The 23967-nt window shown below is 40.9% G+C and overlaps 1 protein-coding gene across 1 annotated transcript in view; it reads right to left on the reverse strand.

Moving 5' to 3' along the window:
- Nucleotides 1-5317, reverse strand: part of KLF8 (KLF transcription factor 8) — a 71288-nt gene extending 65971 nt beyond the window's left edge. The window contains exon 1 of the mRNA XM_089904480.1: nt 4661-5317. Within this exon, the coding sequence (XP_089760606.1) occupies nt 4661-4726 (66 nt within the window). The 5' untranslated portion in view covers nt 4727-5317. The remainder of the gene's footprint in view (nt 1-4660) is intronic.
- Nucleotides 5318-23967: the final 18650 nt, after the last annotated feature.

Raw genomic sequence — 23967 nt, forward strand, 5'->3', positions numbered from 1 at the left:
GCCCTCACCAGAGCCTGATCATGCTGGTACCCTGATCTTTGACTTCCAGCCCCCAGAACTGTAAGAAAATAAATTTCTGTTGTTTAAGCGACCCACTCTATATAGTGTTTTGTTATGGCAGTCCTAGCAGACTAATACACATACTTATAAAGTTTTTATTGTTATTACAAACAACACTGCAAAAGTTTGTAAATATCTTAAATGGCATTCAATAGAAAACTGTTTAAATAAATTGTGGCTCATCCATGTAGTGAGAAACTATGCAGTCACACAAGAGAATGAGATATTTATTTACATACAGATATGGAAAGGTCTCCAAAGTATATTTTTAAGTAGACAAAGCAAGGTGTAGAACAATATGCAGAGAGTGTTACTATCTGTGTATAAAAGGAAAGGGGGAGAAAAAATACTCATTTGTTTGATATGCATAAAATGCCTGTGGAAGGGGCTTCCCTGGTGGCACAGTGGTTGAGAGTCCACCTGCCGATGCAGGGGACACGGGTTCGTGCCCCAGTCCGGTAAGATCCCACATGTCACGGAGTGGCTGGGCCCGTGGGCCATGGCCACTGAGCCTGCACGTCCGGAGCCTGTGCTCCGCAACGGGAGAGGCCACAACAGTGAGAGGCCCACATACCGCAAAAAAAAAAAAAGTCTGTGGAAGAACTTCCAATAAACAGATAACTTTAGCTGCCTGAGGCAACTAGGGGACAAGACTAGGAGGGAGACTCTTCATTGTATATCACTTTGTATATTTCAAATTTTGAGGGATGTATAATGCATTATTAATTTAAAATTCATTTTTAAATGAAAGTTTTATCAATTTAGGGGGAACAAAACACATGCGTAGGCTGTATTTGGCCTGTAGGCTAATTGGTTGTACCTCTGGACTAAATTAAAGTGGTGGTAATTAGAATAAAAAGAAAGGAACTGATGCCAGATACAAAGGGAAAAAAAAAACATAGCCCTTGGCAACCAAGTAGACAGGGAAACTGAGGAAGAGGTTGATGCCAGCATTTTGAGCATGGAATATGGGAACCACAACAACTATGTTTCCCCATTTCTTACTACACTATCATGCATTCTTCTAAGTGCTTTACAAAATTAGCACATTTATTCCTTACTGCAACCCTATGAGGTAGTTTCTATTATTATCCTCAGTGCAAAGATGAAAAAACTCAAGTTCAGAGTTTAAATGACTTCACCAAGATTATGATGATGGTAAATTGCGGGACCAGGTAAATGAAAAGGAGAAGTCTTGAATGAGAGGTGGGGGAATACTCTAGGGGTAGTGATGGGTTCTCTTTTAGAAATGATGAGTTTGAGGTTACAACAAAATATCAAAATGCTAGTGATTTGATACCTGAATTGGTATCAAATACCTGGATTTGGCTCTAGAGTTAGGTTATAGTTCCTTAATTTAAAGTGTTTAATACTTCCAGAGTTGCTTTGCCCACATTACATCTATTTTGTCTAAGTACACAGATATCTTTAATTTTTTATACAAAGCGTCAAGCTTGTTACAGACTTTTAAATCCAGATTGCTGTCTCACTGAATTACCTTCCTTTTTTCCAAAAACCAAACAATGTTTAAATAAAATAAACTAAGTAACAAAATGATGAGACCCTCCACTTAAGAAATACGTATTAGAAGTTAGGTACGGAGTCCAATGTTTTACTTACATTATTTATAATCACAAATACTGTATTATTTTAGATGTGAGAAAACTGAGGCTAGATGATAAAGCTGAGTTGGGGACAATAAATACAACAAAAACCCAACTTCAGGTATACAACCTGAATTGAACACATTATTATATGAGAATCAGAAAGTACATCAGACAAGGGTTCACATCATCTTTGCATAAACTAATGAACCTGATATGACAATGTTATTCATTCACACTCTACTTAGTAATGAGATGACAACTGTACTAGATGATCATCTAGGTCAATCATCCCAATCAAGTTTTCCTTCACTGACAAAAACATGACATTTTGGAGCTATATCTTAGAAGATCATCTATAATATATGTACCCCGTGTTTACATGGGAAAGTTAATTGGGTAAGTACTTTGAAGATACAATCATAGTAATATCCTCAAGCACCTTTCTGTCTAGAAACGGGGTAAGGGCTTAGATATGTACAGAAATGACCAAAATACAGGGAAGAGAGTTGTGTAGGTTCCAGATAATGTGGGTAAAGTGATACGGAAACTCAAAAGAGTTTATTTCTATATTCAAGGATCAGGTAAATTTTCATACAAATGGCATTTGATTTGGGATTAATAATGAGAGGAACATTATAAATACTGTTTTAAGGAAAAAATCATAAAAACAAGTACATTACAAAGCAGTTCACTTATAAGTATCCACTGAGCAGAACAGACAGTGATGTACAATTTCTAAGGAATAGCTGAGGAGATAAGGAAAGCTTTATGTGGGGGCTAAGGACTAAAATAGGACTTGAAGGAAGATTGAGGTTTAAATGGGAGGGTGGGCAAAAAGAAGTCATTTAAGATGGAGGAATAGAAAATGAGTTTTTAACAATTTTATCAGTGCCTGACACAGTATGCCAACACATATTTGCTAAATGAATTATATATCCAAAGGCAATCTTATTATTCATCAGTGTAAGTGAGACAATAAACTAGAACTGACTCAAGGCAAGGGTGAATATATAAATGTGTTACATAATAATAATGCCCCTGCCAGAATGAGAAAAGGTTGGTCTCCCTCACCACCAGATACACACAATCTGGAGAGGTGAAAGATGACTAGACTAGGCTTGGTGACTTGGTTATTGGAATTCAATTAACTGAACCAACAAGGGCCCCATTTCAGAAATGCATAGACTAGGATGATAGGGGTTGGGGGGAGTTGAAGCAATGGTGGTGGTAATCTAGTTCATGTTTTTTCCCCAGTTTTCTTTCCAATGTATCCTGAAAGCCCTAATGAGAGGTACCTATGGCTCCCCAGAGCTCTGAAAATAGAGTCATTAACTAGTCCGGTCTTGAGGATGGACTAGATTCACCTATCACTTTTACTTTTGAGTTTATATTTCTTCCCTTCCTATGTTTTCTGCCTGTCTGCCCCCCAAACCAACCTGAAGACACTGTTCCCAGCCCATTCTCTGTGTTCCCAACAGTCACCAAAAATGAAAAACCTTCATATATAAGGGTGCCCCCCAAAAATCTGAAGAATGGGATGAGGTCATTTGTAAGTCACTGATTTCTGTTGTCCAAAGGTCCTGTTGGTTATATCATCCTAGTTAAGTTGTCCAAAGAATGAGGGGAAAGGCAGGCTAGTGTCCCTTTCTCTCAGAGGTGCTAAAGTCCAGTGGGAACAATGTTAAACCAGTAGCAAGCAAAACCTGTGTTCTAGCTTCAGACTTTGGGCAAGCTAATTCAATATTCCAAGGTCTCCTTTCACCCCCTGGAAGGTGTTTTAAGGACAGCAAAACACTAATTCTATCAGCGGTGCTCCAAAGAAAGAGTCTCAAACAGAGTAGGAAAAGGAAGTGAAACTAAGATATACATGGAGTGGCAGCCTCTGTCACATACACTAAGGTATTTAATCTACCCAAATATCTTTAAGATTATTACTCCACATTCTCTAGTAGAGAAAAGCAATGCCTAGGATCACACAGCTAGTAAGTGGTGGCATTAGGATTTCAAAGCAGATCTGCCTGTTACCCCAACCATCATAGTCTCCATCAGCTTCAAATCCAAATTTGGAGATTATTCTCTTTGCCTAGTTATTATCACATTGAGTGCCATCAGACTGCTGCTTAATAAACGCTTTTCTTTACAATGTAGACAGAACAAAAGGAAATAAAGGATCGTTCCCTTGACCATCTGTTTGTATTTATTTTTCCAAAGAATAAGTTTTATTTATTTTGTGATTTATTTTTCCCCAAATTCTTAGAGTTAAACATAAAAAGCCCACAAAAAGGCAGCTCTTCTAAGTGACCATTGCAAATCGATACTCTCTAGCAATCCCAGCAATTCGGCCCAATCTTCCACCTACACAGACAAACCAACCGCCTTAGCCACGTTTTAAAGAGCCAGGGCAGGGCCTATGCTTTCTTCTCCAACCATGCCCAGCCCCTCCTTAAAGAGCCGGCACGCCCAAAGCAGCTCCTCCCTGGCGGCTGCCTTCAGGGCCTCGCCTTTCAATAGCCTCGGCTCAAACCTTAAGCCCCTGCTCTTCTTCCTTTTAGAAGCATATCTAGGTACCTGCTACTATTTAGGGGGGTTACCTTGGAACGTTGGCCTTCCGAATCCCGTTCTCTCTGGTAGCAACTTTGGCTGTGTGGGGTTAAGTCAAGACAAACCTTACCCCTGAAGGAAAAATGAAAGCACCAAACCAGGGCGGATTAAATTAAACAAATCCATCCATTCGTGCCCCTCTTCATTTCTCCTACGAGGCTCCCCAAAGTACTCCTCCCATTCCGAACCCCTCTTTGCTCAGCCCTTTAGCAAAGTCATTTTCCCTTGAGTTTCACTTAATTCCACATAATGTTTGTACCCTTCTCTCCCCACAGCCCCCGCCGCACTCCCTCTACTAAAACCTATAGAAGTGAGGAGTGGGGGTGGGATGAGGGATAGAATCTAGAGGGAGGAGATGGGATTGGGTGGGTTCTAATTCCGGAGTCACTTACCGCCCATGTCACTAGCTGGAGACTCCTGAAGTGTCCGGAGCTCATGCGGTCCTCTGAGAGGCTCATACTCCTGATCGCAAGACAGCTGTTTCCCTCACACCCGCCCCTGTCTGACAGCGCGCCAGGCGGCTCGCTCTTGCCTTCTCTTTCTCGGCCCCCCACCTCCTCTTTTTCTCCTGGCTGGAAATGAGGAGGAGGGCCAGAGCCGACAGAGTCGATTCAGACCCAGCTGGACCACCCTCGAAACAAGGGAAACAAAGCTCTCAAGCATCCAACCCCAAATTGGGGAGCCAGAAAAACCGACTTCCTAAAAAGAATCTTCCCCTTGCTGCAATGCTCTTTTAGCTCTTTTCCTCGGCTAAAAATAAAGTGGGTTCGCTGGGCCCAAGTGGCCAAGGTTGAGGATCCTCCGTTCCCCTTTCACCTCTACCAATTCAGTTCCGGCCAAACCCACTCTCCACCCATCCTCTGAACTCCACACACCCTTGAGGAGAGTGCCGGGGGCTAAGAGCTAAGAAAACCAGCCCAAACCCCAAAGCACTACTTGAATACAAAGTTGAGGCGGAGGACTCCTTCAAGACAGGAACCCAGGAGAATATACCACAAAAAGATCCCTTTACTGCCGTTGTTGCTGCTGCACACTCCAAAGCCTTCCTAAAAAGAAAGAAGGGAGGGGCAAATGCCTACGATTGGTGGAAACACATAGGGGCACCCCAGTCTAGGACAGGGGCTTTAGCAAAAAACGTCAAGAACTTGTGCGAGTACTCTAGAGCGAGGTTTCTTGGGTGCACCTAGTTGCCCCACTGGGGACCTCACGTTCATGAGGGTCAGTACCGACAGTGCTAGCTGGGCAACCCGAGTGGGTGGGGTGACTTGCCTCCTGCCCGGCTAGAACCAGAGAAGTGGTGTGACTATCCTGAGGGTGGAGTTACTTAAAAGGAACAGGCGGACACTAGAGGAGAGTGAAGAGAGGAAGGAGGTGGAGAAGGGGGGCGCTGAGACCAAGGAGGGAGAAGGGAGGGGGTGGGGCGGGGCCCAGTGTGGAGAGCTCTGGTCTTTTCCCTGGCGGCAGTCTCCAGAAGCAGCAGGTACAACTCAAACAAATTCAGTTCCTTATTCTTAAAGAGGCTTGCAAGCACACCGTTTGGTCACCTATCCGTTTGCGTGTTAAGTTGAGGGAGGGTGAAAGGGATGTGGGAATTGGGGGTGGGGGCTGTATAGGAAGGGAGGAATAGGGAAGGGGAAAAGCAAGAAAGCTGGCAACTGAAAAATATTTACAGTCCTAGCTCTGCATGGTAACACTGTGACACTAGCAAGGACAACGAAGTCACAGTATCTTCTCAGGGAGGAGACTAAGAGCAAAGAAGAATGGAACTGGGGGCATTTTCTAGCAAGATATAAGGGAAGAAGGTGAGGGTGAAAGGGTGGGAGGGGAAGAAGGAGGAGATGAAGGAACTGTGAATACTGAAAGATTCTTTTTAGTCTCCCAAATACCAGACCTCTAAGAATAGAGTCCTCAAACCCCTGAGATGACCTCTCTTCCAGGCATTGTGGAAGATCCCTGTGGAGCTGAATCCATAGCAAATCAGCCACATTTCCAGGATTTCTTTGCCCTTGCTTGAAAGTCCCTCTCTAAACCATTTAATAGGAGGCCAGGAAGTCACAGGCAACCACAGGCCTTTTTCAGTGCCTCTTTCCTACCACAGTTCTTTTAAAGGGGAGGAAAGAAGAGAGAAGAAACAAAGCAGAGAGAGGGAGGGAGCAGAGAGACAGGAGAAATAATAATAGCTACTGTGTATTCAGCACCTAATATGGGCAAGTCACTAGGCCAGGTGTTTTTACATTCATCATTTCTCATTTATTCCTGATAACAACCCTGGAGAATAGGTGCTATTATATTCTCCAAGCCCCTCCTTTATTTTTTTGGCCACCAGGGAATTCCCAAGCCCCCTTTTAAAAATAAGGAAACTGAGGTTCACAGCCCAGTACCTCCCAACACATATATGCCCACTCACTTGATATTGCTGCCAGAATCTCTAATCGTCTCATCTCTTCTTATTCCACCCCAAACTCGGTTATTCCTCCTGTAGTTCACCTGAATGACATCACCATGTACCCCAACATCCAAGCCAACACTCTGGGACTCATCCTTTAATCTGCTGTGATCTGGACCCTGCCTACCTCTCAGGCAGCAGAGCTTTTGCTGATTTCCTGGGCCTTACCTGTATTAAATATCCCTGAGAATGCCAGGTTATTTCCATCCTCTATGCTTTGGCTCACTTTTCTTTCTCTTTCTCAAATGGCCTAAGCTCTCTGTCTACCTCCTTGAAAGGACTAATTCAAGATCATCTCCCCTCCTTACTTAATTCCTTCAGGCAGAACTAACCATCGCTTCCTCTGTGCCCTTCTCTACCTCAGGGCACATATTTGTTGATATAATTGCTTGCCCACACTAGACTATAAAGTCCCTGAAGTTAGGCACAAGATGTTATCATCTCTGTAACCTGAGTGCCAGGTATTATTATTAACAATAATAATAGTTATTGACCATTAACTATGTGCCAAACTGTTCTAAGCCATATGTGTATACATATATACACTTATTGAGTGTGTATATATATATATATATATATATATATATATATATATGTTTTATATATCACAGCTAATTGCAAAGGCAGGACTTTTCCTTTATATTCTTTGCCTTTTGACACATCAATAATCAGCAAGTGGCCATGTAAGTCACAGGAAAGGGTATGGGGGAACACGTATGGAGAAGTAGAAATTGAGATCAGTTTCCCTCTCCTTCCAGGAAGCAACACAGACTCTCCTTTGTATTAGCTTCCTTAAGAAATAAACCAAACAGCGACCTGCAATACCTTCAACTCCTTCTATCAAACCCGAAGGCTTGAGACTGTCTGCTTGAAGTAGCAGCCTGTGCTTTCCTCTTTATAACCAGAGTCAGATGAGGGATGTAAGAGTTAAATTAAGCAGGGACCCAATGAACAACAGCTAAGAAATATGCAGATAACCCAGGTGTCAGGGCCCAAGAAACACTGTTTTTCCCTTTCCCTCTTCCTCCTCTTCATCCTCTTGCCTCTCCTCCTTCTTTTCTTGAAAGCCAGCTGACAAACTAGTAGGGTGGAGCCCAGTCTGAGGGCTGGAGGGAGGGGAGGAAAAGCCTCAGTAAGAGGACTCCACCCTCCCTGCTCCCAGTAGAACAACAACAAAAGAGAAGTCTTGGGGAGCTGGGGCTGAGAGGAAGGTGGGGTAGAATAGGGTGAAGTGAGGAAGGGAAGGGAGAGCATGGGGAGATAGGGGCCCAACAGCGTAGAGCTGGTCTGGGGAAATCAAGTTGTATATAAACAGAAAAGCCTGCATTCTTAAGTCACTGTTGTTCATGGAACAACAAAAGTGTAGCTGAAAGTAGCGCATAGCTCAGATCTAATAGGAAACATATTGCCCTCCTCACCCACTTTCTTCTTGTTCTGCAGTTCCCCAGAGGGAATATTCCCCCTGTGAGCTCAGCTAAAAGGAGACCTTTTGCCCCTCTGCTAATGTTGAACAAGTGTTAAGTTCCTCACACATGCCAGAAGACAGTGCTAAGTTCTGCCAGCAAAGGATAAGGATATTTTAGAGAAGGAAATTCAGTTAGCTGAGAAGAGAAAACCTGGAAAGAGATTGTGGGAGAAAAACAATGACTTAACTTACAAACTGTACAACCTTGGGCAAGTGACCTCACTTCTCTAAAAGTCAGTTTCCTCACCTATTTCTTTTAAAAGTATACCGCTAGTACTTCTCAGAATTGTCAAAAGATTTAAAAAGATGCAGAGGTGGCTTTACAGTGAAATTAATGAAGTTTGAGCTTCGAGGCCCCTCATTTGAATGGCCTTTCCAAGACACTGAGAGTGATCAAACTGTGTTTTTCTTAAAGAGGATCCCCAACGTTGTATAAGCTTCAGGCCCCACAAGTCCTAGATCTGCCCGCAATGAGATTATAGCCTACAAAGCACAGTACCTCACACAAAGAAAGCACTCAAGATAGGATAACTATTATTCTTAGCAATGGCAGCTCTTAAATCTACTAGCTTTAGATTGCGTCCCTTTCTGGACACAGATATTGGGAACATGCCTCCATGTTTCCCATAACTCTCATACTTGTATATATGAATAACTTATAAAAATTAATAACTAAACTGCTTGCTTGAGACATTCAGAGGCATGACTAAATTCACTTTAGGAATGGCCAATGGGCCAGGAGCAAGTGACCAGGCTTTGAAATTCTCTTGGAAGAGCCCCATCCTAGGCAAGCTCTAGCAGGCCTGCTACCATCCACGAGTTTAGTTGTACCTCAGGCTGCTAACTTTATGAGCAGAGCTTGACTAGGGGTTTGTGTGTGTGTGTGTGTGTGTGTGTGTGTGTGTGTATGTGTGTGTGGACTTTTCACACTATTTAGACCATAGATGCTACCACACCTATAAATTGGAGGAGGGAAGAGGCTTTATAATTAACAACAAAAACAAAGCAGAAAAACTGGGATCCTCAGCCTCATCTGCAGGAAAGGAATAACATCCTTGGCCTGGTCCCAAAAATGTATATTCCTGAGTCAGGGAAGGATTCTACTGAGTATACAAGAAAAAGACTTGCATTCTTGCTTTCATATTAAACAAATAAATATACAAGATTGTCAAAGGAAATGTATAAATAGAACAGGAACTTCTTTATCATTGAGCTGGATTCAGAGAGGCACCAGGGCCCTGCAGCCCTCCCCGGCAAAGCAGACTCATGATTATCATCCTTGCATTACCACAGGTAGCTCTCACTTTCCTAACAGATGGGTTGTGTCCATCTACCACTGTCCCCCAAACCAGTGGGAGAATGGCTTTCACCCTACAGCCTATTGTAGTCTTATTACTTCCCTGAGAAAGTAAGAGGGAGAGAAGAAAGAAGATGGGGAGTATGTATTCAGTGCTTTCTTAAAACCTTTCCACTAACATACCTATCGAGGTATTGCACCTTTATTCTTTCCTTCCTCTGCTCTTTGTTTGTCCAAATGTCCCTGTATTGTGGTAGCTCTTTCCTCTCAAGTCAATATCACAAATATAGTTGTAGCAGCCTACCATTAAGTCACAATGACAGGACATTACCTTTTCAGGTCAGGTTAGTAGTGAATTTAAAAGTGTAAGGCAGGCAGATTAGCAATGGTAACTCACTTCATAAAGTGAGATAAATGGTTTGATCTGGGAAGTGAATCTATAGTATGTCATGGGGATATAGGCAACTACACCTGTTTACATGGTGTAAACACATAGTTGAAATGATCAGGACTATGTGAAGAACAGGTGAAAAAATATACACAAATATGATGAAAATAAAACACTGGAGGCATACACTAGAGGCAAAAGTTAGTCACCCAAGCACAGAATGTTGTTGTAGGAAGGGCCTGAAGAGATCATTTCATTCAGCATTTTTCAACATGTCTTAGGCATACCCCTAGTGTTATGAAGGATTATCTTAGGCAGTACAGAGTTAACTATTTTCTAATAGTATGCATGTATTTTAATGGTTGCCTTCTATTTATGGGGAGTTAAACTGGCTTTCTACTTATGGTAGTGTTATTTTCAATGCAATTTTTTAGTAAAATAAGTCAGTTTATTTAAGAAAGCATACTAAGTAAATAACAGTACAGCTAATACTCAAATATGGTCTAAATCATGAAGGTGAAATGTAAATAACTGAACTTTAGCAAACAATGATTGAACCCAATTATCTTCCCAATTCAGGAGCTCCTTTATTAGACACTTTGGTTTAAAGGAGGGTCTAACCCCCAAATAAATAAATGTATAGCAATCCTGCCTCCTCCTATACCCATGACAGAATTGCTAATATAACATGGAAGTTTTCCACTGAGCTTGGATGAAGCCTCATACTGTTTCTGAACACACTTCTACAGCAAGTTTTCCTTGAACCTCCAGTTTGGGCTAAGGGGGTCTCTTCTAGCCCTTATAGCACGCTGACATAATTATTTCATAAGACTCACCACATTATAGTACACCTATCTTTTTATATGGCAGTTTCATTCATTTGAGTGTCAGTTCCTTGAGGTTAGGAGTTCAATCATCAGTAGTTCAATTATCTTTATATTTTTAGCTCTTTGCACAGTACTTATCATATAACAAGTACTCAATAAAAGTTGGTGGGATGGAATAATTTAGAGCCACATGTCTCAGTGTAAATTCTGCTTTCACCACTTGCTAGCTGTGTGACCCTGAACAAGTTATTTAACATATCTGGGCCTTCGTGTCCTCATCTGTAAGATAGGAGTAATAATAGTACCTATCTCATAGGATATTGAGAGGATTATGTAATTTAGTACATATACATATAACATGCTTAGAACAGAACTTGGCACAGACTAAGCACTATACAAATTTTTGCTATTATTATGTTGAACTGAAATATGCTTTCTGAAATTTCTACCTGTGCATCCTGGGAGTGACCCTGGAAAAACAAAGAGCAAGTCTACTCCTTCTTCCATGTCACGGTCGCTGAAATGTCTCACCTTCTTTTCCCTCCCATAAACATCCCTGATTGCTTAATCTATCCCCTGTATAATATGGTTTCCATACTTTCAACAACCTGTTTTCTTGGTTGGTTACAGCAAAATGATCAGAACTCCCAGGCTAGAGATGCTGTCTCACAGAGATCAACGTACTTCCCCATATTGTTTACCAGGTAAGCAAGTGCAAGGATGAGTATATCTCTATTACCAAAAAAGCAGAGATGGGGACAAAGGAAGCTCATCCTAGATTTAAATATAACAATAAAAAGTTGGAAAGAATCTGAATGTTCACAACAAGATGTTGGGTAGCTAAATTATAATGCATGCATATGACTACAGAGTTATTCAAATTTAAGGTTTTCAAATACTCTGATTGACCATGGAAAATATTTGTATAATAATGTTAAATGTAAGAATAGGACACAAAAGTACACTTACACTATCATTTCATTTTTGTTCAACATACATGCCACATATTTTTACCACAGAAATAAACACATTTTAGTATTAAAAAAGGATAGCAGTAGAATTATAAGACAATTTTGTTTTTTAAATTTTTCTATAATGAGCATGTATTACTTTTATAATTGGAAAAAATATTTGAGTTGGGTGTCGAATTAAAGTTGTAGGTAGTTGAAGGATTATGGGAAGTTTGTTTCCTTTTTTATACTTTGTTTTCTAAATTTTCTATAACAAATTTTTACTATTTCTATAATTAGAATAAAACAACTTGGATGAATTGTTTGTAAATCAGCATCTTATCATAACCCTCACTTGCCTGAATCACATCAGCTTAAAGAAAGGATACTCAAGTAGCATGTATATGTAATATTAGTAATAGGAACCACTCACATCATTTCTTACCTAGCTTATCAAAATAAACTCCTAATTAGTCTCCCTGTCTCTACTTTTGCTCTCATGCACTGCAGCTAGGATTGATTATTCCAAAATCAGAAATTTCTCAAAGGTATCTTATTGTCCTCAAGGTAAAAGCTAAAACCTCTTAGTGTGACCTACAAGAAAGGCCTTCATAAATGTTTCATACATTTTCCCTAGAGGACTTGCCACCTGCTCTGGACAATGCTTTGTAAGCCAAAGTACAGGAATTCTGGTTGAATGTTCCTTTCCCTCCTTATACATTTGGCAGAACAATTTTCCTTAGTAGCAATAACCACAATTTTTAATTGGGTATGTTGTGCATTTGTGTGATTACTTTTTCTTTACCTGTCTCTCCCACTAGACCTCTTTTTTTTTTGGCCATGCCATGCAGCATGCAGGACCTTAGTTCTCCAACCAGGGATCAAACCCATGTCCCCTGCATTGGGAGCACAGAATCTTAACCACTGGACCACCAGGGAAGTCCCTAGACTTCTTTTTTTGTGAAAGCAGAATCCAGTTCAATTTTACTCTCAGATGTAGTCCACTGCTTGGAAGAGAATAGATGCTCAATGAATATTTGTTACCTCACTGACAAGTTAACTGAATAATATCCTCATCTGTTCTTTTTTTTTTTTTTTTTGCTAAGTGTTCATCTTTGACTCCTCTCCTCTATAAAGGTCCTGAATGTGCCTGGATGGCAACGGGTCATAGTAGTGGGGGTAGGGTAAAGTGGAGTAGGTTTTTCCCATTCATAATAATTGGGTAAAGAGCTTAGGGCTGAAATTAGTCTACATCGCTGTAATAATAATAATAACAACACATATGAATTGTGTATAGTCACTCTTCCAAACACTTTACCTGTAGAAAGACATTTAATTCCTGCAACAATCCTATATGTGCCATTATCCTTATTTTACAGATGAGGAAATTAAGGCAGAGAGAACTTAAGTAACTTTGCCAAGATCGCATACCATATCACCCCTTTTAGTTATCCTGATTTTATCTGGATCCAAAGAACATGGGACAAGCCTCAGTGTCCTCAGGAATAGGTTCTAGAGATATGAGTAAGAACCTGTTTTAAACCTGCACAAGTTTTGAACAGGGAAGTCTCATCTAATGACCCCACTAGGAATGAAGCAGGAGGCACTATTCCATGGTGACCAAAAAGGCCATTTGTTGTGGAATTATTTTTGCATTATGAATTTGCTTTAAAATTAGTCCGGACAATTCCAGCCAATATTATCGTTCTCATTTTAGAGTATCAGAAATGCACAGTATTTGTGAAAAAGTGCCTTGCACAAAGTCAATATTTTGTGACAACATTTAAAACTCCAGTATATCATGATTCTCACATTTGAGCGTGCATTAGAATCACCTGGACATCTTGTTAAAAACAGATTGCAGGGCCCCAACCCCAGGGTTTCTGATTTAGTAGGTTGTGGGTGAGACCTAAGAATTTTCATTTCTAGCAAGTTCCCAGGTTATGCTGATGCTGCTCTTCTGGGGACCATACTTGGAAAACTAATGGTCTGAGTTTTGCTCATTAGGGTAATGGGAACATATATTCTGCTATCCCGTATTGCTCTACAGGTATTAGAAATCCATAGTTGATTGATCCATAGGAAGTACTTTTTGTTGATTTTCAGAACAAAGAATGCTTTCTATAGTTAATTAATTTTTACCATTTTATAGAAGCAGCTAGTAATAATGACCACCATATTCTGAGTACCTACTGCACTGCTAAGCACTTTTTAGTCATTTACTCATTTAAATTACCTCATTTACTCCTCACTACATCACTGAGATTCTTATTTTGCCCTGGGTAGGAGCTGAAGGCCCACTGATGAAAAAGGTAGCTGAAGACAAAGGTGGCTCTGAAGAACACAACTGGAGAGAATAAATCATCATCATCATCATCACCATCGTCTAACATTGGTGGAGCACTGTGATAAGCCCAATACTGACTTTATTTAATCCATGCAAGCACCCTCAGAGTTAATATCCCAGTCTTATAGCCAAGTACATGCCAGAGTGTGCGTGTGTGTGCTTAACCTCTACTGCTTCCCAATGCTCAGTCTCAGGCTTTTTAATTCACCCATTTTGAATTGGGTGGATGGGGAAGACAGCAATGTAAATGGGAGAAGGAGAGGTACTGGAGAGAGGCTGGAGGTCAGTGGGCATCTCTAGCATTGGTTTAAACATGGATATCCATGGATTCTAGCCTTATGATAGCTAAGGATCATATTTTTTGAAGGTTATTTTTAGTCTGAGAAAAAAATGAGTCTGGTAGCTTTAGCAATGGTCCATTCCCCAGTTGCTAATACCTAGGGCTTAGAGCCACTCAATATTAATCATCTGTCTGTCTGCACAGAACTCCTGGCAGACCCATTCCTCCTGTGGGAGAAGCTGTAATAACTGGCCACTCACCATTTGTGTTTGATGATACTCATTCTTCAGAGAGGTCTCCAAACAGCTTTAGATTCCTTCAATAGCTTATCACAGGCAGAGCCTAAAAAATATCACTTGGCCAAGGCTTCACATTCCCTAAAGACATCGAATTTCAAATTTGCCTTTATTGCCAAATTGCAGGATTGAAAGATTCATCATATAAATTCAAATGTGGAGCCCATGATTGGACCACACTTTCTGTGATACACTATTTTTAATATTTATATATAAGAATTTTTAAAAATCTTGTGAATAACATTGTATTATGCATCCTTATTAAAAATGTCATTTTCTTTAATGTGATAATTTAAAACATACCACACTTTTGCAGACATTTCTGATATTTCATTTAAAAATATTCTGAGAATTTCAACAAAAAGAAGTAAACCAGATTCTTTTGATCACTGTGAGGTCTGGCCCCATGTATACCCCCTTCCCTAAACTGACTTGAGATTCTCTTATCCTACATCTTTACTCTGTTAAAGAGAAAGCTTAACCTAATCCTCACAAACCCTTTTGCATTTCTACAAACCTGTATAGAGAGCTTCTGGAAAGGAGATTCCCCCACCCAATTTATCTAGGGTTAAATTAAAAGAATTAAAAATTTCCTTGGCCTTTCAACTTTCCTTAGTATTTATGCCTAATTACAGTGAGGCTAAATAGCAATTATGTGTATCAGTAAACGTATGTTAGATTAAATTTTACATTCTAGTTTGATTATGTTACTAAAACATTATGAGTCTTTTTGATCTTCATAGTATATTGCTCAGGTAGAATGATGATCTGCTTGCAATAAAAGGGAAAGATTATTGGTTTTAAGATGAGACATTGGCAGTATGTTTATTGCTAGCTTTGTATATAGGACACAGCCAACTTACTTATGAGTTCTTACCACAGAACATGTTTTGAACCAGAAAAAGGATTGTTTTCATCAGACCCCAAAATATATCTTCTACTGAGCAGGACACTTTGCTTTCCATCGCTCTAACCCAAACTCTGGGTTCAGGTCCCAGAACCCTAGCCTAGGTATATTACATCACTACTTCTGTTTTTAACAGAGGAGAGTTTGGACACTATCTGGTACCTCAGACACTTACAGAGTTCTAAATTAATTTAATCAAAGCATCAAGATTCTTCATCCCTGCCCCTAGAAACAGGTTCCCTTTGGACCCTCTCTTTACAGATACAGGCACTGGTACAGGTTTTCCTTTCTGCCGTTGGTATATGATGGGAGTCAGATGATTCTGCTTCTTACTAGGAAAACTGCTGCAATGGATGATCAGCAGTCTTATTTCAGAACCAGTTGGTTGTTGGGAGTCTGCCAATTACATCGCTAGCAGTGATTTCACTCCCACCTGGTCTGCAGCAAGTGACCCCAGCTACAGCCAGGGACCTATAAGCTAGGACCTCCTACCCACCATCCATCCTTCTTCAGTGTACTGTCCCTTTCTCATTAATCTCTCTCCATATTACCAATCCTAATTTACTTCTTCATTTCAATGTTCTGCCTGTCAGAATATCTGTTAACTCCAATGTTGTTTTCTTATCTCGAAGGCATAATTCCCTCTGTTCAGAAAGTTCAGTGAAATCCCCAGAAGCAGAGTCTACTAGGCTACTGGAAGGGACAGAAATCCCCTCCATAATACCTTTTGTTCTATCTCTCGGGTTCACCGAATATCATCATCCTTTTAAAGGTACAATTGAAGACGACATGGAAAAATCCTGGATTCTACAACCCCAGTTAGTTAGAACCTGGAGCAATTAGCCTCTAATTTAGTTCTAATGTATTCTATCAGGAAAACACTCCCAATAATAAATTCCTCCACAGCACCAGAGTTGTAGTGGAGATGTTCTGGTTTCTAATGGGCATTCTACATATGAAATCATTGCCAGGATGCAGCTTACTACCCTTGAGTATGCCTCCAAGACAGAAAATCATCAAGTACTAATTTTTGCTATTAGTTATGCTCTTCATATAGGCAACACATACATTCACTACCATTGTGAAAACCATTGTGCACAAGTTCATATTTATTTGGCATATACTATTTGCTATTGGAGAGAGATTTGAGATATCAAGGAAGATCAGAGAAAGCTTACCTGAGGTTCAGTAAACACTAACTAGGCCAAGAGGGAGTACACAGGAAGAAGAAATATCATGGGCAAAGGCCTGGCAGCATTAGGGTCTTACATATAGGGTTTTATATATGTCCAAAAACCCAAGAAGCCAGAGAGGTGGGAGGAAAGTGAGTGAGAGTAGTACACGTTGAGGCTGGAGATACAGGAAGGGACCAGACTATACAGGAGTTCATAGAGATCCTAAAGAGTTTTGTTTTTCTCCAAATATTTTTAGCAGAGGAGCTACATAATCAGATATGTATTTTGAAATGTATCTTTGGCTGTAGTGTGGAGATCAGATTGGAGGGGGCTGTGGTAAATTAGGGGAAACAAGTTAGGAGGTGCAGGAGTTCAGCAATAAATTATTATAATTTAGATCATAGCTTAGATTATACCCTAGGTAGAGGCAGTGAAGATGCAGAGAATCATACTGATTTTAGAGAAACTTAGGAGGTCCTATCAACAGAATTTTGTAAGGGATTTAATATTGGAGGTGAGGGAGAGGGAAATGTCCAAGATGATTCTTAGAACTCTAACTTGAGCAACTGGATAGTGAAGTCATTCACTGAGGAACAATGTAAAAGAACCATATTTAGGGAGGGAAGATAATGAGTTTGGTTTTGGATGTGTTGAGTTTGAGGTGCTTTGTGGCAATGCCAAGTAAGATATTGGCTATGTGGGTTTCTGAGAAGTTGCATGCTCACTGTAGAGGACTTAAACCTTATAGAGCACTGATTGCTTCTGCAGACTTCAGGTATTCTTCTACTTTATATAAAAGCATTTTTTCAGAGCTTCTACTTGGGGTTCTCTTCTAGCAGCATTTTGCATTTAATTAGGGGAGATTTGTTTAGTTTGCAGCCAATTTTTTCTTTCTTTTTTCAAAACAAATTCTCTTGAATCCTCCAACCAACTCTTATTGAATTAGCCATCTCTAAAATAGTGAGGACTTGTTCATTTAGCATACATATCACCAATGTAATAGTGGTAGTCTCAATTTGTTAGTTATGTTTTCTTGATAAGAACAAGAAGAGCAAATAATTATTGAGTGTTTAATATATGATACATCTTATTTCATAGACTCTGGAGATTCCACAGTGAATTAAGATTTGCTCATTGTGTGCAAGAGACTCATAGTCTACTGATCAAACTTGCCACCTACCTCTGTCCTATAGCATATAACTTAGCAATAGTTATATTTCTAAATTGGAAGGCCAATGACATGTGCTGAGCACCTGTTATGTGTCAAATATGAAACTGGTATTTGAGATGTACTTGTGCATGTAAGGCAGTATAAGGTAGTAGTTAAGAGGGTAAACTTTGGAGTTAGACTGCCTGAGTTCCACTCCTGGCTCTATGACTTGAGTAAGTTACTTAATCTCTCTGTGCCTCTGTTTCTTCCTCTGTAAAATGAGTCTAACAGTAGTACCTATGTATAGTAGTTTGCTATGGCTGACATAATAAAGTGCCACAACTGTTGGCTTAAATAACATAAATTAATTGTCTAAAAATTCTGGAGGCTGGGAGTCCAAAATCAAGATGTTAGCAGGGTTGGTTCCCTCTGTGGGCTGTGAAGGAAGTATCTATTCCAGGTCTCTCTCCTTAATTTGTAAATGGGTGATTTCTTTCTATGTCTTTTCACATCATCTTCCCTTTACACACATCTCTATAAACAAATTTCCCTGTTTATAAGGACACTAGTCACATTGGATTAGGGTCCACTCTAATGACCTTATCTTAAGAAATTACATCTGCTACACTGGGGGTTGGGACTTCAACATATGAAGTTTGGAAGGGGAGACACAATTCAACTAATAATACTATATTATAGGATTATAGCAAAGATTAAAAAAGAGCATCCATAAATTACTTAAAACAACTCCTGGCACATTGTGCACACTCAATGAATGTTAACTATTAAGTTAACTATATTATTTCATTTAATCTTTATACATATGGCCCATATTAAGAAGGTAATTTTTAATGATTAGCACACTGAGACTCAATGTCACACAGCTATTTTTTGGTAGAGCCAGGATTGTAACCTAGCTCTGACTGATCTCAAACTTAATGTACGTTTCACTATACCACGAGGCATCATCAGGTGACTAGGTTGTTGTCTCTGTGAAACTGCCATAGAAATATTTTCAGATATGGTCAATGACTTCATGCATCAATGTGAGGATCCCATTGTCTGTGGGTCTCTGATTAGCAACAGTCATTTGTCATAATATACTTTGTCATCTAAGATAACACTATCACCAGGTGACCCAAGCTAACAACAGTATCATTGAGAATAAGGGCCTAAGCAATGTGGGAAGAAATTTAGGTCCTCAAAAGTCTATTTGTAGAGACTTTCAAGATGGTGGAGGAGTAAGACGTGGAGATCACCTTCCTCCCCATAAATACATCAAAAATACATCTACATGTGGAACAACTCCTACAGAGCACCTACTGAATGCTGGCAGAAGACTTCAGACTTCCCAAAAGGAAAGAAACTCCCCACGTACCTGGGTAGGACAAAAGAAAAAAGAAAAAACAGGGACAAAAGAATAGGAACAGGACCTGCACCTCTGGGAGGGAGCTGTGAAGGAGGAAAAGTTTCCACACACTAGGAAGCCCATTCACTGGTCAAGATGGGGGGTGGGTAAGGGGGTAGCTTCAGAGCCATGAAGGAGAGCACAGCAACTGGGGTGCAGAGGGCAAAGCTGGGAGATTCCACACAAAGGATCAGTGCTGACCAGCACTCACCAGCCTGAGAGTCTTGTCTGCTCACCCACCAGGGTGGTGGGGGATGAGAGCTGAGGCTTGGACTTCAGAGGTCAGACCCCAGGAAAAGGACTGGGGTGGGCTGTGTGAATACAGCTTGAAGGGGGCTAGTGTGTCACGGCTAGCTGGGAGGGAGTCCAGGAAAAAGTCTGGACCTGCCAGAGAGGCAAGACATCTTTATTTTGGGGGGCTCAAAGAGAGGGGATGCCTTACCTGTGGGCCCACAGAAGACAGAGCACTGTCTAAGTGAGCTCCAGAGAGAGGCGTGAGCCATGGCTATCACCTTGGACCCCAGAGATGGGCATGAACCGCTAACACTGCTGCCACTGCCAGCAAGAATCCTGTGTGCAATGACAGGTCACTATCCACACCGCCAGGAGTCTGTGAAGAAAGCCACTGCCAGGGTCCTGTGATTCAGGGACAAGTACCCTGGGAGAACACACAGCATGCCTCAGGCTGTTGCAAGATCACAACAGCCTCTGCCACCTCAGGCTCACCTCAAATTCCAATTATGACTACCATACGCCTACCTACCCCCAGACTGATTGAGCAAAAGTGCCCAAATCAGCCGCTACTTTAACCCCCTCCTCTCTGGGAAGGGAACAGGCTCCTGAGGGTAGCCTACACTCAGAGGCAGGGCCAAAACCAAAGCTGAACCCCAGGAGATGTGCGAACAAAGAAGTAAAAGGGTAATTTCTCCGCGCAGCCTCAGGAGCAGCAGGTAAAATCCACACAATCAACTTGATAAAGGCTGCAAATGAAGAATACATAGACAACGAATGTTCCCAAAATTGAGGCGGTAGACTTTGAGAGCACCTGCGGACTTGGTGTGTGCTTTCTATGTCTAATTTGATTCTGGTTTTATGTTTATCTTAGTTTAGTATTTAATGTTTATTATCATTGGTGGATTTGTTTATTGGTTTGGTTGCTCTCTTCTTTATATATATTTTTGTTGTTCTTTTTTTACCTTTTCTCTTTTTGTGAGTGTGTATATGTGTATGTGTATGCTTCTTTTTGTGATTTTGTCTGTATAGGTTTGCTTTTACCATTTGTCCTATGGTTCAGTCTGCATGGTTTTTTTTTTTTTTTGGTTTTGTTTTTGTCTTTCTTTTTGTTTAGTTTTGTCTCTTCCTTTTCTTCTGAGCAATGTGGCTGGCAGGGTCCTGGTGCTCTGGCTGGGTGTCAGACCTCAGCTTCTGAGGTGGGGGTCCAAGTCCATAACAATGGACCACAAGAAAAGAACCAGGCCCATGTAAAATCAAAAGGAAAGATCTCTCCCAGAGATTGTCGTCTCAACACTAAGACCCAGCTACAAGCAAAGGCCAGCAAGCTTCAGAGCTGGACACCCCATGCCAAATAGCAGGACAGGAACACAACACCACTCATTAGCAGAGAGGCTGACTAAGATCATAATGAGTTCACAGACACCTCAAAACACATCGCTGGATGCAGTGCTGCCCACCAGAAAGACAAGATCCAGCCTCATCCACCAGAACACAGACACAAGTACCCTCCACCAGGAAGCCTACACAACCCACTAAACCAACCACATACACTGGAGGCTCACACCAAAACTAACGGGAAATACAAACTTGAGACAGCAAAAAGGACACCCCAAACACAGAAAGTTAGACAAAATGAGAAAAGAGAGAAATATGCAGCAGATGAAGGAGCAAAGGGAAAAGCCACCAGACCAAACAAAAGAAGAAGAATTAGGGAGTCTACATGAAAAAGAATTTGAGAGTAATAATAGTAAAGATGATCCAAAATCTCGAAAGTAGAATGGAGAAAACACAAGAAACATTTAACAAGGACCTAGAAGAACTGAACAGCAAACAAACAATGATGAACAACAAAATAAATGAAATTAAAAATACTTCAGAAGGAATCAATAGCAGAATAACTGAGGCAGAAGAAAGGATAAGTGACCTGGAAGACAAGAGTGGAAATAACTGCTGCAGAACAGAATAAAGAAAAAAGAATGAAAAGAATTGAGGACAGTCTCAAAGACATCTGGGACAACATTAAATGCACCAATATTCGAAATATAGCAGTCCCAGAAGAGGAAGAGAAAAAGAAAGAGACTGAGAAAATATTAGAAGAGATTATAGTTGAAAACTTCCCTAATATGGGGAAGGAAATAGTCAATCAAGTCCAGGAAGCACAGAGAGTCCCATACAGGATAAATCCAAGGAGAAACATGCCAAGACACATATTAATCAAACTATCAAAAAATAAATACAAAGAAAAAATATTAAACTTAGCAAGTGAAAAACAACAAATAACATACAAGGGAATCGCCATAAGGTTAACAGCTGATCTTTCAGCAGAAACTCTGCAAGCCAGAAGGGAGTGGAAGAACACATTTAAAGTGATGAAAGAGAAAAACCTACAACCATGATTACTCTACCCAACAAGGATCTCAATCAGATTTGATGGAGAAATTAAAAACTTTACAGAGAAGTAAAACTAAGAGAATTCAGCATAACCAAACCAGCTTTACAACAAATGCTAAAGGAAATTCTCCAGACAGGAAACACAAGAGAAGGAAAAGACCAACAAAAACAAACCCAAAACATTAAGAAAATGGAAATAGGAACATACATATCGATAACTACCTTAAATGTAAATGGATTAAATGCTCCAACCAAAAGGCATAGACTGACTGAATGGATTCAAAAACAAGACCAGTATATATGCTGTCTACAAGAGACACACTTCAGACCCAGGGACACATACAGACTGAACATGAGGGTATGGAAAAAGATATCCCATGCAAATGGAAATCAAAAGAAAGCTGGAGTAGCACTTCTCATATCAGACAACAGAGACTTTAAAACAAAGACTATTACAAGAGACAAAGTAGGACACAACATAATTATCAAGAGATCAATCCAAGAAGAAGATACAACAATTGTAAATATTTATGCACCCAACATAGGAGCACCTCAATACATAAGACAAATGCTAACAGCCATAAAAAGGGAAATTGACAGTAACACAAACATAGTAGGGAAGTTTAATACCCCACATTCACCAATGGACAGATCATCCAAAATGAAAATAAATACGGAAACACAAGCTATAAATGATACATTACACAGACGGACTTAATTGATATTTATAGGACATTTTATCCAAAAACAACAGAATACACTTTCTTCTCAAGTTCTCATGGAACATTCTCCAGAATACATCATATCTCAGGTCACAAATCAAACCCTGGTAAATTAAAGAAAATTGAAATCATGGCAAGCATCTTTTCTGACAGCAATGCCATAAGACTAGATATCAGGTACAGGAAAAAAATCTGTAAAAAGTACAAATATATGGAGGATAAACCATACACTATTTTGTAACCAAGAAATCACTGAAGAAATCAAAGAGGAAATCAAAAAATACATAGAAACAAATGACAATTAAAGCATAACAACCCAAAACCTGTGGGATGCAACAAAAGCAATTCTAAGAGGGGAGTTTATAGCAATACAAACCTACCTCAAGAAACAAGAAAATCTCAAGTAAACAACCTAACCTTACACCTAAAGCAATTATAGAAAGAAGAACCAAAAAAAAACCCATAAGTTAGCAGAAGGAAAGAAATCATAAAGATAAGATCAGGAAGGGTGGAGGGGAAGATGGTAGAAGAGTAAGACGTGGAGATCACCTTCCTCCTCACAGATACACCAGAAGTACATCTACACGTGGAACAACTCCTACAGAACACCTACTGAACGCTGGCAGAAGACCTCAGACCTCACAAAAGGCAAGAAACTCCCCACGTACCTGGGTCGTGCAAAAGAAAAAACAGAGACAAAAGAATAGGGACAGCACCTGCACCAGTGGGAGGGAGCTGTGAAGGAGGAAAGGTTTCCACACAGTAGGAAGGCCCTTCACGGGCAGAGACTGTGGGAGGCAGAGGGGGGAGCTTCGGTACCACAGAGGAGAGCACAGCAACAGGGGTGTGGAGGTCAAAGTGAAGAGATTCCCGCACAGAGGATCGATGCTAACTGGCACTCATCAGCCCAAGAGGCTTGTCTGCTCACCCACCAGGGCGAGTGGGGCTGTGAGCTGAGGCTCGGGCTTTGGTCTGAGCGCAGGGAGAAGACTGGGGTTGGCTGCATGAACACAGCCTGAAGGGGTTAGTGCACCACGGCTAGCCGGGAGGGAGTCTGGGAAAAGGTCTGGAGCTGCCGAAGAGGCAAGAGACTTTTTCTTCCCTCTTTGTTTGCTGGTGCGCCAGGAGAGAGGTTTAAGAGCGCTGCTAAAAGGAGCTCCAGAGATGGGCGCGAGCCGTGGCTAAAATCGCGGACCCCAGAGATGGGCAGGAGATGCTAAGGCTGCTGCTACTGCCACCAAGGGACCTGTGTGCAAGCACAGGTCACTATCCACACCCCTCTTCTGGGGAGCCTGTGCAGCCCGCCACTGCCAGGTTCCCGGGATCCAGGGACAACTTCCCTGGGAGAACGCACGGTGGGCCTCAGGCTGGTGCACCGTCATGCTGGCCTCTGCCACCGCAGGCCTGCCCCGTATG

Source organism: Delphinapterus leucas, chromosome X, assembly GCF_059928025.1.
Source record: "Delphinapterus leucas isolate spDelLeu-1000000601 "Yukka" chromosome X, BTC_Dleu_Yukka2, whole genome shotgun sequence".
NCBI lineage: Eukaryota > Metazoa > Chordata > Mammalia > Artiodactyla > Monodontidae > Delphinapterus > Delphinapterus leucas.